Raw genomic sequence first — 14,626 nt, forward strand, 5'->3', positions numbered from 1 at the left:
TTTATCAAATCTCCTTATAATCTTCTCTTTTCTGAGATTAACCACCCCAGCTGCTCCACTCTCTATATAACTGAAATCCCTCTTAACTGATACTATTCTAGTTGATTTGTTCTACACCCTTTCCAAGGCTTTGTCATCCTGCTGTCTTCAAAGATTAGTGCATGTTTAACCCCACCCTTTCTGGCATGTGTCATGTTGCCTCTCATTCTTCAATGCAAAATTTATCAATTTGTACTTCCTTGCATTAAACTGCCACATGCCTGCTTATTTCACCAGTCTACATCCTCCTAAATCCTGGATAACCATCCTCCTCAATGATTACATTTCAAACTTTTTGTCATCGACAGACTTTGAAATGATACCCTATAAACACAACTGTGCATCATTAATCTGCACCAAAAAGAGCACTGGTTCTAAAACTGACCATTTTAGAACATCATGGTATACTTCCCCACAGTTTAAAAATTATCCACTCACTATTTATGGCAAATAATGAGGTGGTACTTTAGTGAATGTTTTTTCAATATCCATAAACCCTGCACACACTCATCAGCCTTCTCTGTTATGTCATATTTAACTTGATCAGATTATTCAAACATAATTTATTTTAACAAATTGCTGTTAAACTTTTGTCCCATATTATTTAAAATTCTGATTAATTTTGTCACAAGTCATTAGCAACAATGATGCCCCACTACTGATGTTCAGTTGATTGTTTAAAAAAGGGTAGCTATAGGCCAAAGTGTTTGCAATCTGCCAGTCCTTTAGTAACCATTCCTATATTCAAGAAACATTGGAAAATTATACCGATCACCTTCTCATTGTTTTTATCCCATGTAGTAGTTCTACTGCCTACTGTAGAAATATATAGAAATTTGTAAACTTTTGACATTAAATGCTTAAAAGTACCAAGCCAGTCATTTTAATGAAAATGTAAAGAACTTTTTTTTTATTTTTATCCTTACATTTACCATTGTGTTGTGTATTTGTTAGCTTTATTTTTGACAGTTTTGTGTTCCTTTAAATCCCCTGGATATGCAGTTCAACAAACCTTATATCTCCTTATAAAACCTCACTTGTCTCATAGATTTATGTTCGAGCACAATTTGAATATGATCCATCAAAGGATGACCTTATACCTTGTAAAGAGGCTGGTATCCGGTTCCGAGTTGGAGAGATCATACAAATCATCAGTAAGGATGACCACAACTGGTGGCAGGGCAAATTAGAAAACTCTAAAAATGGTACAGCTGGACTCATTCCCTCTCCTGAACTCCAGGAATGGTGAGTCTTCGCAACTATCTTTTATCAACAAGACACTTACTTAATTGATCATGATAGCTTTTCAATTCAAGACATGAACATTATGAATATTGCTTGCAATTCCAAAAGCTGCCTCGACCGTTAATTGCCTCCCTGTCATCACACTATTTATACTACATAATATCTTGGAAGATGCATGATTTGCTTCATCTTAATGACAATAAGACTGAAACCATCAATGCTGCACTACATTTGCTAGGTTCGTGTTTCTGCTGTAGTGACACTCATTACCACATCTTTATCTAGTTTCCAAATGTGTAAGGGACGAGTTTAGGGTTTGGCGTAACTGAAATTCCATATCTTGTTTTATATTTTTTATGATATGAGCACTCTGGCAAGGACAGCATTTATTGCCCGTCTGTTGTTGCACTTGAGAAGGTGGTAGTGAGCTGCCTTTTAAATACCTCCAACCATGTAATGGAAAAGAAACCATAATGGTGTAAGTAAGAGCTCTGTAGGATTAGACAATATATATATATTATGTTTTGACGAGTTATTTCCAAGTTAGAATGTCACCTTACCAGGAGAAGGGAACTTGCAGGTTGGGAGAGCATGCTGTGAGGAAGATTCAGAGAAGCCTCTGTGTAATTTGACAAGTAAGCAAGCAAATACATGGCAGATGCATTATAAGGTGGATAACTGTGAGGTTATCCACTTTGGTAGCAGGAACAGGGAGGCAGGTTTATTATCTGAATGGTGACAGATTGAGAGAATGTAACAAGACCTTGATGTCCTCATGCACCAGTTGCTGAAAGTAAACATGTAGTGCAGCATGCAGTGAAGAAGGCAAATGATATTTTAATCTTGTAGAACCTTCACTAATTTTTCATTTCTTTTCACCATTTTTGGTTTAGAGCTGTCAGCTGAGACCTATAGACTGGGAGCTTGTTTTTAAAATGAACAAAAAAATTGGTGTTCACTTATGAGGCCACACCTGGACTCTGGCACAATTCCAGCCTTGGGCGACTGTGTGTGTGGAATTTGCACATTCTCCCCATGTCTGCATGGGTTTCCTCCGGGTGTTCTGGTTTCCTCCCACAATCCAAAGATGTGCAGGTCAGGTGAATTGGCCATGCTACATTGCCCATGGTATTCAGGGATGTGTAGGTTAGGTGCATTAATCAGGAATAAGTGTAAAGTAATAGGTTAGGGGAATTGTTCTGGGTGGGTTACTCTTCGGAGGGTCAGTGTGGACTGGTTGGGCCAAACGGCCTGTTTCCACACTGTAGGGATTCTATGATTCTATGAACAGCTAGGAGCTAAATTAAAAAGCAGGACCAAAAAGGTAATAAACTCTGGATTACTACCTGAACCACGAGCTAATTGGCCCAGGGTCAATAAGATTGAGAAGATAAATGTGTGGCTTAAAGATTGATGAGGGAGAAGTCGGTTTGAATTCATGGGACATTAGCACCAATACTAGGGAAGAAGGGACCTGTTCCAATGGGACAGTCTTCATCTGAACCATGCTGAGACCAGGGTCCTAGCGAATCGCATAATTAGGGCTGTAGGCCGAGCTTTAAACTAAATTGAGGAGGAGGGTTCAGTTATAGGGGAAATTAGAAAACCCAAATTAAAGGAGGAGGCAACAGTGCAGAACTCAGGAGAGGTTATTAAAGTCTCCAGCACAAACACAAATAGGACAGTGTGTTTTAAAAGGGATTGCAATCAAACTTCAAGCACATTGGACAAACGCATGACAATGAGAAGAGGGTCGGTTAATACAGGGTTGAAGGTGTTATATCTGAATACGCACAGTTGAGGGAATAAGCTTGTGGCACAGATTGAAATTGACAGATATGATGTAGTGGGCATCATGGAGCCATGGCAGTAAGGGCACAGGATTGGGAGCTGAATATTCAAGAATATACGTCCTAATAAAAGATAGGCAGGTAGTCAGAGGGAGTGGGGTTGCCTTACTAGGTTGCCTTTCATATAAATGAAATTAAATCAGTATTAAGAAACAAAATAAGGTCAGATGGTGTAGAATCTGTATGGATAGAATTGAGGAACAGCAAAGCTAAAAAAAAAATAGTTGGGGTTATGTATTGGCCTCCAAACAGTGGTCAGGAGCTGGAGCAGGTGGCCTGGGAAAATCAGGTTGGTAGTGGATTGCAAGAAAAGGAATTTGTGGAATGTCTATGAAATGGCTTTCTGGAGCAGCTTGTGGTGGAGCCCAAAGGGAACAAGCAATGTGGGATTTCATGTTGTGCAATGAGGAGACTTGATAAGGGAGCTGAAGGTGAAGGAATCCTTAGGAGGAAATTATCATAATATCATTGAATTTACTCTACAGTTTAAGAGGGAGAAGATAGAATCAGAGGTAACTATATTACAGCTGAATAAAGGCAACAATAGAAGTATGAGGGAGGAGCTGGGTAGAATAGACTGGGAGAGGAGCCTAGCAGGGAAGACAATGGAACAGTAAGGGCAGGAGTTTCTGGGAGTAATTCAGGAGACACGCAGAGATTCATCCCGAGGAAAAAGAAGCAGGATACAGGGAAGATGAAGCAACCCTGGCTGACTAGGGAAGTCAGGGATAGAATAAAAGCAAGTGAGAAAGCATATAATTTGGCAAAAGGCAGTGAGAAACTAGAGGATTCGGAAGCTTACAAAGACCAATGGAGGGCAACAAAAAAAAAAGTAAGGAAGGAGAAGATTAAATATGAGGGTAAACTGGTCAGTAATATAAAGGAAGACTGTAAGAGTTTATTTAGATATAGAAAAGGCTAAAGAGAGGCAAAAGTGGACATGGGCTGCTGGAGAAATTGTGGTGGGGAACAAGAAAATGGCTGAGGAACTGAATAATTATTTGGCGTCAGTCTTCACGGTGGAAGACAAGATTAATATCCCAAAAATTTAAGAGAGTAAGGGGGCAGAGGTGAGTGTAGTGTCCATCACCAAGGAGAAGGTGCTAGAAAAACTGAATGGCCTGAAGGTGGATAAATCACATGGACTACACCCCAGAGTTCTAAGGGAGATAGCTAAAGAGAGAGTGTGGAGGTGTGGTGATCTTTCAGGAATCGCCAGAATCAGGGAGGATCCCAGAGGACTGGAAAATCACTAATGTGACACCCCAATTTAAAAAGGGAGTAAGGCAAAAAGCAGAAAATTACAGTCAAATTAGCCTCACCTCGGTCATGGGTAAGATACTGGAATCTGTTGTGAAGGATGAGATTTCTGAATACTTGGAAGTGTCATAAAATAGGGCAGAGTCAGCATGGTTTCATCGAGGGGAGATCATGCCTGACAAATCTGCTACAGTTCTTTGTGAGGAAGTAATGAGCACGTTAGACCAAGGAGAACCAATGGATGTCATCTGTCTGGACTTCAAGAAGGCCTTTGACAAGGTGCCACACAGGAGGCTACTGAGTAAGATAAGGGCCCATGGTGTCAGAGGCAAGGTGCTAACATGGACAGAAGCTTGACTGTCTGGCAGAAAGCAGAGAATAGGGATAAAAGGATCCTTCTCGGGGTGGCACCCAGTGACAAGTGGTGTTCTGCAAGGCTCGGTTTTGGGACAAGTTTTCACTTTATACATTAATGATCTAGATGAAGGAACTGAGGGCCTTCTGGCTAAGTTTGCAGACAATACAAAGATAGGTAGAGGGACGGGTAGCATTGAGGAGGCGGGAGGCTGCAGAAGGATTTGGACAGGTTAGGAGAGTGGACAATGAAGTGGCAGATGGAGTGCAACATGGGAAAGTGTGAGGTCATGCACTTTGGTAGGAAGAATAGAGGCCATTTCTAAATGGTCAGAAAATTTAGAACTCAGAAGTGCAAAGAGACTTGGGAGTTCTTGTCCACGATTCTCTCAAGGTTAACTTGCGGGTTGAGTCAGTAGTTAGGAAGGCAATGCAATGTTGGCATTTGTTGGAGAGGACTTGAATATAAAAGCAGTGAAGTACTTCTGAGGCTCTATAAGGCTCTGGTCAGACTATATTTTGGAGTACATTTTTGGGTCCCATGTCTCAGGAAGCATATACTGGCCTTGGAGCGGGTTCAGAGGATATTTACGAGAATGGTCCCAGGAATGAAAAGCTTAACATGAGGAATGTTTAAGGACTCTGAGTCTATACTCGAAGTTTAGAAAGATGAGGGGGTATCTAATTGAAACTTACTGAGTGGCTTGGACAGAATGAATGTTCAGAAGATGTTTCCATTGGTAGGAGATGAAGAGAGGACATTTTAGAATAGAGATAAGGAAAACTTCTTCAGCCAGACAGTGGTGAATCTATGGAATTCATTGACACAGCAGGCTGTAGAGGCCAGGTCATTGAGTGTATTTAAGATTGAGATAGATAGGTTTTTGATTGTCAAGGGGATCAAGGGTTACAGGGAGAAAGCAGGAGAATGAGGTTGAGAAACTTATCAGCCATGATTGAATGGCGGAGCAGACTCAATGGGTTGAATGGCCTAACTTCTGCTCCTATGTCTTATGGTCTAAACCAGGCAGTTTGGCTCTACTTGCCTTCAAAAATAAACCAATTTCTGTCATCTGTTTTGTTGAGTTGAAACAGGTGCATTTGTGTACGTGATCTTTCAGTCTGCAAAGAGCAGGACCTTGAGTTCTAAATGTGGAGCTTTCTAGTACATGCAAGTGCACCATACTGTGAGCCAGATTGACAATGTTATATTGATTGTCAGCGTAATTTCTAGCATGTTCAGGATTACTTCACAAATGTCCAATCGCAGAATTAATTTTAATGTTAGACGCACTATTTTGAGTTTTGCTAGCATTAGCTGGTTGTGCATGATCTGTATCTGGCTTGTTGCAAATATCTCAAGGGGTATGCTGTTTGATATGATCTACAGTCTTTTGGGTGTGTGACCTTGTCACAATAGTAGTGAAATTCATAAATCTCACTACTCATTTGTGTGATGTGCAGACTTCTTTTTGGCTTGACATCACTATCCTGTAAAAGGCAAATATCAGTTGTGTTCCTACTGATTAGTACATGTGTACAGTCCTTTATCCAAAATGCTCGGGACCAGCTGGTTTTTGGAATTCAGAATTTTTCAAATTTCAGAATAAGTGACAGTTTGATGGTAACATTTTTAAAAATCTTGCCAGAGGAGCAGACTCGCTCAGTAAAACAGGCCTTCAGAGAGAATTGAGGCCTGCCAGTGCTTGGCCACACCCCCACTTGTCGCATCTGAGTGACACGCATCGAGTGGGTGTCGACTTGGGTTAACAGTTTGCACACCAAACAACCTTGTTAATGAGAAAGAAACTTCACAACAAAACCTTGGGACTTTGGACCTTTTCGGATTTCGGATAAAGGATTGTCTACCTGCATTAGATTTGTTTCATCTTATACTCAGGCTTTCCGTGGTAATCCGAGACAGACTCCACCCTTAGGCCTGTTCATGAGTTTGTGCAAAATGGAAAAATAAATCATTTAGTCAGGATAGCCATTATTTCATAGGATAGCTTTGATGCGTCGTATTTCAGTATCAGGTTTGCACAGTGAACAAATGGCTGAGGCCCTAATTGCAAAGTTATCAATGAAGCCAATAATTCAGCACAAGGAACTGTAGGAATCCCAGCATGTACATTTTGACAGAAAAAGTTAGGCTTGTGGTAGACTGTTTTGGAGAACCTCCATGATGATTTCTCAACTCAAGGACAGGACCTCTTTTGACTACTCCATTTTAAAAGTGAATTTGAGAGCAAGATGGAACCCATTAAGATATGTTTTATCAGTTATAATTTAGTGATTATTATGATTATTAAGACAGCATTTTGTTTGAGAAGTCATTAATGATTTGAATTTTAGTTTTCCCTGCTGTCATGGTAGTACTTGAACTCGTCCTGAGCATTAGTCCAGGCCCTGAGTTACTGGTGCTGTAACATCACCATTATGCCAGTGTCCTTAATGTATTCAATTATTAAATTATAAGACAAAACATTTGCAGAATTGCATGCTTTTTACCCATTTTGTATAACCCATTTTAGAAAGGTAAATAGAATTAAAAGATTTTGTCGTTATAACTGCATTTTTAAAATTATTAATTATACTTAATCAGTCAAACAACTACAACTGAATTAATTATCTTCAGGAAAAGAACTGGATAAATGCTTCGATAGGAGAAGCTTTGCAGAGTTATAGAGATACATATGAACTAATTTTAAATATGTGATACAGTGATCTATGTGCTGCTCTGGCAGGAAATTGGCTTAGGAAAAAAGTAGCAAGCCAAGATTCAGGAATAAACATGAGAGGAAAGATGAATATTCTGAAGTATCTTTAGGAATCATGGAGTACTTATTTCAGAAATGTTCCTCAAGATTAAATGTATTGGAGTTCTGAATATGTGGGCGGCACGGTGGCACAGTGGTTAGCACTGCTGCCTCACAGCACCAGAGACCTGGGTTCAATTCCCGACTCAGGCGACTGACTGTGTGGAGTTTGCACATTCTCCCCATGTCTGGTGGGTTTCCTCCGGGTGCTCCGGTTTCCTTCCACAGTCCAAAGATGTGCCGGTCAGGTGAATTGGCCATGCTAAATTGCCCGTAGTGTTAGGTGAAGGGGTAAATGTAGGGGAATGGATGGATTGCGCTTCGGCGGGTCAGTGTGGACTTGTTGGGCCGAAGAGCCTGTTTGCACACTGTAAAGTAATCTAATCTAATAAAGCAAATTGGTCATGTACAGTACAGATTTGAAAGTACAAATAATGGATTATCTTTGTATAGTTGAAATATGGTGGCAAATTAATGCCAGAAGGATATTTAATCAGGTTGGGGGAACCCCACTGGCTTCCCACCACTGCCCTGATTAAGAATGTGGTGAGAAGGGTCAGTGAATGGCCTTCCTGCACCACTGCCAGTTGAGGCCATTGGGAAATGAATGTCCACTTCTTTCAATGATGCTGTTGTCATACATGCATTTGTCACACGAGGAGCTCAGAAAGCAGATCCTATCGGGGGTTGCTCATGGGCTGTGATTCCTTATTTGAATGCTGAACAAGGGTTCTGGGACAGGGGAGAGGAGTCCCGTTGGGCTCATTCCCCCTTTCCTTGCTGTCAATACATCCCACTCCCCCAGCACACTCCATCCCCCACCATCTCTCTTTGCCTGGGTTCGTAATTGCTCCTACACCTAGTGTGGCTGTAGTGGTGGCTTCAGCCTGTGCCTCACGGTGATGGTGCCTAACAGTAAAGAGCTGCCAGCCTCTGGCCAGTAGCTCTCATTACTTCAGTGAGCTTTCCCACGTAGACATGCCAAGGGACTTTCGACTGTCATCATCTTCATTGCATGCCCTTTGCTTTCTTATAATATTCTTATTGACAACTATACCTAATTTGTTGTATTTTTGTTTCCATAACAAGGCGTGTTGCATGTATAGCAATGGAAAAGACCAAACAAGAACAGCAGGCTAGCTGTACCTGGTTTGGAAAGAAGAAGAAACAATACAAGGATAAATATCTGGCCAAGCACAATGCAGGTATTATGTTTCGTTTAGCTGCTGAAATTCTTAATTTTATTGCACCTATACTTGCCCTTCTTAAAAAAATTCGCTTTAAAACTACAATAATAGGATTCTTCCTGGGTTAATGAACAAAGTGAGGTTTTCTGACTGTGTATTAATGCCATTAATGACCTATTGAAAATAATAAGGTGACAGCTACTATTTGTAATATTTGCTTGGCTTGTCAGCAATTTTAACCCAATTAATATAGTTATTTTCATGGATTTAATATATCTATCAGTAGTCATCTTTCTAGGTTGGGAGTTTACCGAAATTTACGTTTTAAATTTTAAGCTGCCATTAAATTATTGAAGGAAGTGTAATGTAGAATTAACACAGACAGAAACTGCATTTTTAACCTAAAATGATATTTATTTTCTTCTTGTTACTGCACTTAATTAATACTAAAATAAGTCATTGCAACAAAAAGCATTAAAATCATATTTTTGCAATCCATTTGGATTTACTGCAATATCTCTTGGTCCACTAAGCATTCTGAGCATTGAACTTTTATGGAGTTGGCTCACAGTGTACTATTTCTGTTTGTAAAATGGCAGAATCCTGGCATGTACCACTGGCTTTCTTTTGTGATCCAGATTGAATAGCCATATCTTTCATGCATATGTTTCTCATTTGTTTCAACGGTGGAATAAATTACTCCTAGGTGAGGTGAAGTGTGTTATTAAAAGTCATTATTATCTGGTAAAATGAACACAATAGAGTCACAGTTATAATCAGATGTATTTAATCATGTGATCACTATGACATAAAATAATGATGCTATGTTACCCTACTTGAATAGGTCATGTCAATTAACTTAAAAACATCATAAATCCTCCATGTTCTAGCCTACAACCTATTTTCTGCATTTGTTTACTGCCAGACTGCCAACCACACAATATTGAGACTTGGTCAAAAAATGCTAGTGAATATACCTGTTTCTGCATTCCTTCCCTTTGAAACTAGCTTTGTGTAAAGTTCAACAGAACTCCATCTCTCAAACCACTCACCTAATGAATACAATGATCATGATGTTTGTTCTAATTCTGGTCCTATAAGCTTTTTAAATGTAACAAGCCTTTCTAGTAGCTTCTATTTGTCAATTGTGAGCCCATCCATTGTTAGCCCAACTTCTGTCTAAAATATTTCCTCTTTCACTATGACTTTGATAGCATCTTCTCAATTTAACACTTGACACAATTATCACAACTCAGAATGAGGCCATTTGGCATTCTATCAGCACCAATTCTCCAAATGAGCATGTCGCTTTGTGCCTTTCTCCAGCCTTTTCCTTCTAATACTGCACAGTGTTCCAATTCAAATAATTATGTAATTCCTTGTTGAATGCCTCGATTGAACCTGCCTACTCCACACTCTCATATTCAATGAATTCCAAACCGTAACCGCTCACTGCATGAAAACGTTTTTGTCTTAATATTATTTTTGCTGAGTCTGTGCCCTTTCGTTATCTAAACTTTCACAAGTGGAAACATTTTTTTCCCTATTTATTCTACACAGATCTCCAGCATCCATAGTTCTTTGTTTTATATTCATCTAGTGAACCTTCTCTGAACTGCCTCCAATGCAGTTATGTGCTTCCTCAAATAAGGGGACCAAAACTGCAACAGTACTCTAGCTGCAGTCTCACCAATTCCTTATACAATTAGAACACCTTCCTGCTTTTCTACTCCATTCCGTTAACAATAAATGCCAAAATTCTATTTTACCACCTCATTACCTGCATACCTAGCTTTCTAAACTGATGCAGGAGGACAGTCAGATCTCTCTGCATTGAAGTTTTTGAAGTTTCTCTCCATTTAGATAAGAAGTTACCTTTCTATTCTTTCAATCAAAATGGATAATCCCTCACTTAACTGCATTAAACTCCATCTGCCAAATGTTGACTTATTTACTTAACCTATCTTTATACATTTGTAGTTTTTATTTTATTTTCTTACTGCAAACTTACTTTCCCAGCTATTTATGTGTTCTCTGGAAATTTATCTATAATACATTCTTTCCCAGCATTCAAGTCATTAATATTGATTGTAAGTAGTTGGGAACTGAGAACCAAACTTATGGATACCACTAATTACAGCTTTTCAATCAGAAAGAGACTCATTTATCTCAACTCCATAACATACATTCCCACTAACACCTTGTGATCTTACCTTGTGTATTAACCTTTCATGTCGTACCTTATCAAATACCTCTGGAAGTCCACACATACTATATCTATAGGGTCCGCTTAACCTACTTTGCTTTTTACAACTTTGAAGAGCTCTAGCAAATTAGTCGAACATGATTTACACTTCATGAAACCATGCTGACGCTGATGGGTTTCTATTATGATTTGCTAAATGTCCTACTACTACTTTCTTAATTATGGATCCTAGCAACAGACATTAAACTAAGCGATCTATAGTTTCCTACTTTCTGTCTCCCTTTTCTTTGAATAAGACTGTTACATTAACATTTTTTTCAATCTATTGAAACTTTTTCAGAATTCATAAGTATTATTATATTTCATATTTGAGGGAATTTTATATTATTATAACCACTATCTCTGCTGCCACTTTCTTTCAGACCCTAGGATGTAGGCCATCCATGGGAACTTGTCTGCCTTTAATTTTGATAGTTTGCTCAATACTTTTGCTCTAGTCATGGTGATTATTTTAAGTTCCTCCTTTTCTATGATCTGTGCATTATCTGATATAATTGGAATGGTTTTAGTATCCTCTGCCATGAAAACTGAGGCAAAATATGAGGTCATTTGTGTTCCCAATTATTAACTCCCCAGTCTCATTCTCCAGTGGGACTGACATTCATCTTAGCTACTCTCTTCATTTTTATATGCAGTACTTATTGAAGCATTTGCTATCAATTTTTGTACTTTGTGCTCATCTTCTTTCTTAATGAATCCTTGTTTTTATTAGTTTTATTTTAGTAATCCTTTGTGGGTCTTTGAAAATTACCCAATCTTCAGCCTGCCACTGAACATTGCAATATGGTATGCCTTAGTTTCTCATGTTATCTTGAACTTCTTTGTTTAGCCGTGGATGCTTTTTTCCACTCTCGTACAATCTTTCTTCCTCTTTGCAGTATATTTTAGTTGGGATGAATGGAATGTCTCCTTAAATATCTGCCACTGTTAATCAACCGTCCTATCTTGTAGTCTTTCTGCAAAGACCATGAGAACCGAACAGCCTACTCCCTGGTTGGTTTCACAGCATACTGCTGCAAGAAACAATCTCTAATACTATCTTCCTCAAGGCTACCTTTGCCAATTTGATTAATCCAGTCCATATCCATATTAAAAGCACCCATGATTATTATCATAACTTTCTTACAAGCCCTCAGTATTTCCTGGTTTATACCAGAGCCATGGTAATAGGGGACTCCATAGTGAGAGGAACTGAACGGGGTTTCTGTGGCCACAGGTGGGATTTAAGGATGGTGTGTTGCCTTCCTGGTGCCAGGATTAAGGACATCTCAGACAGAGTGCAGGAAATCCTCAAGGACGAAGGTGAAGAGCCAGAGGTGATGGTACATGTCAGCACAAATGATTTCGGGAAGAAGAGGACGAACATACTACAGCGGGACTTCGGAGAACTAGGAAGAAGGCTGAAAAGCAGGACGTCCAGAGTGGTTATCTCAGGTTTGCTTCCAGTTCCTCGGGCTGGAGAGGCCAAGAACAGGGAGATAATGGACTTGAATGTGTGGCTGGGGAACTGGTGCAGGAAGCAAGGATTTAAATTCTTGGATCACTGGGGTATGTTTTGTGCTAAGCATAAATTATACAAAAGAGACAGTTTGCACCTTAATAGGTTGGGGACCAGCATTCTGGCAGGCAGGTTTGCTACTGCAACACAGCTGCATTTAAACTAAATAGCGGGGGAGAGGGGACAAACTGGAAGTTTAAGAAGGAAATTGAAGGGAAAGTTAGAACAAGGGAAGTCAAGAAAGACAACGGTATCAATGAAGCAGAAAACTCAAAAAGGGATCATGCCGTAAGGTTGAGTGAAATAGGGGTTGATAGGAAGGGTAGGGCAGTAACAAATTAAAAATACTATATATGAATGCACGAAGTATTAGAAATAAGATGGATGAACTTGAGGCTCTTTTGGAAATTGGCAGCTACGATATTGTGGGGATAACTGAGACGTGGTTTCAAATGGACAGGGTCTGGGAAATGAATATTCAAGGCTATACGTGCTATCGTAAGGACAGACTGACGGGCAGAGGGGGTGGGGGTGGCCCTGTTGGTAAGGGATATTATTCAGTCCTTTGCACAGGGGGACCTAGAATCAGGGGATGTAGAGTCAGTATGGATAGAGCTGAGAAATTCTAAGAGTAGAAAGACCCTCTTGGGAGTTACTACAGGCCCCCAAACAGTAGTATGGATGTAGGGTGTAAGTTGAATAAGGAGCTGAAATTGGCCTGTCGCAAAGATGTTACTACAGTTGTTATGGGGGATTTCAACATGCAGGTTGACTGGGAGATTCAGGATGGTATTGGACCTCAAGAAAAAGACTTTGTGGAGTGCCTTCGAGATGGATTCTTAGAACAGATGGTGCTGGAGCCTACCAGGAGGAAGGCTATTCTGGATCTGGTATTGTGCAACGAACCAGAATTGATCAAGGACCTCGAAGTGAAGGAGCCACTAGGAGGTAGTGACCATAATACAATAAGCTTCAATCTGCAATTTGAGAGGGAGAGGGTACAGTTGGTAGTGACAATATTTCAGTTGAATAAAGGGAACTATGGAGCTATGAGGGAGGAGCTGGCCAAAGTTCAATGGTGCAATACCTTAGCAGGGATGACAGTGGAGGAACAATGGCAGATATTTCTGGGTATAATGCAGAAGATGCAGGATCAGTTCATTCCAAAAAGGAAGAAAGATCTTATGAGGACGCAGGGGTGGCCGCGGCTGACGAGGGAAGTTAAGAAACATATAAAGTCAAAAGAGAAAAATTATAACATAGCAAAGATGAGTGGGAAAACGGAGGACTGGGAAGCTTTTAAAGAACAACAGAGGATTACTAAGAAGGAAATACGCAGAGAAAAAATGAGGTACAAAGGTAAACTAGCCAAAAATATAAAGGAGGATAGTAAAAGCTTTCTTAGGTATGTGAAAGGGGATAAAAATGGTTAAGACTAAAATTGGGCCCTTGAAGACCGAAACAGGGGAATATATGACGGGGAACAAAGAAATGGCAGAAGAGTTGAATTGGTACTTCAGATCTGTGTTCACTGGGGAAGACACAAGCAATCTCCCAGAGATAACAGTGGCTGAAGGACCTGAACTGAAGGGAATTTATATTGCCAGAAATTGGTGTTGGAGAGACTGTTAGGTCTGAAGGCTGATAAGTCCCCAGGGCCTGATGGTCTACATCCCAGGGTACTGAAGGAGGTGGCTCGAGAAATCGTGGATGCATTAGTGATTATTTTCCAGAGTTCGATAGATTCAGGATCAGTTCCTGCGGCTAATGTTGTACCAGTTTTTAAGAAAGGAGCGAGAGAGAAAGCAGGAAATTATAGACCAGTTAGTCTGACCTTAGTGGTGGGAAAGATGCTGGAGTCAATTATAAAGGATGAAATTATGACACATCTGGATAGCAGTAACAGGACAGGTCAGAGTCAGCATGGATTTATGAAAGGGAAATCATGCTTGACTAATCTTCTGGAATGTTTTGAGGATGTAACTCTGAAGATGGACAAGGGAGATCCAGTGGATGTAGTGTACCTGGACTTTCAGAAAGCCTTTGATAAAGTTCCACATAGGAGGTTAGTAAGCAAAATTAGGGCGCATGGAATTGGGGGCAAAGTA

The 14,626-nt window shown here is 40.0% G+C and overlaps 1 protein-coding gene across 11 annotated transcripts in view; it reads left to right on the plus strand.

Annotated features, from left to right (window-relative positions):
* caska (calcium/calmodulin-dependent serine protein kinase a) overlaps positions 1–14,626 on the plus strand; it is a 609,390-nt gene that overhangs the window by 562,726 nt on the left and 32,038 nt on the right. For all 11 annotated transcript variants that reach the window (XM_087992817.1, XM_087992820.1, XM_087992823.1 and 8 more), the window contains 2 exons: positions 1,088–1,284; positions 8,657–8,772. In XM_087992817.1, coding sequence (XP_087848943.1) covers positions 1,088–1,284; positions 8,657–8,772 — 313 coding nt within the window. The remainder of the gene's footprint in view (positions 1–1,087; positions 1,285–8,656; positions 8,773–14,626) is intronic.

Source organism: Chiloscyllium plagiosum, unplaced genomic scaffold (assembly GCF_037043375.1).
Source record: "Chiloscyllium plagiosum isolate Xiang-an unplaced genomic scaffold, Cpla_swu_hap1 HiC_scaffold_12, whole genome shotgun sequence".
Lineage (NCBI taxonomy): Eukaryota > Metazoa > Chordata > Chondrichthyes > Orectolobiformes > Hemiscylliidae > Chiloscyllium > Chiloscyllium plagiosum.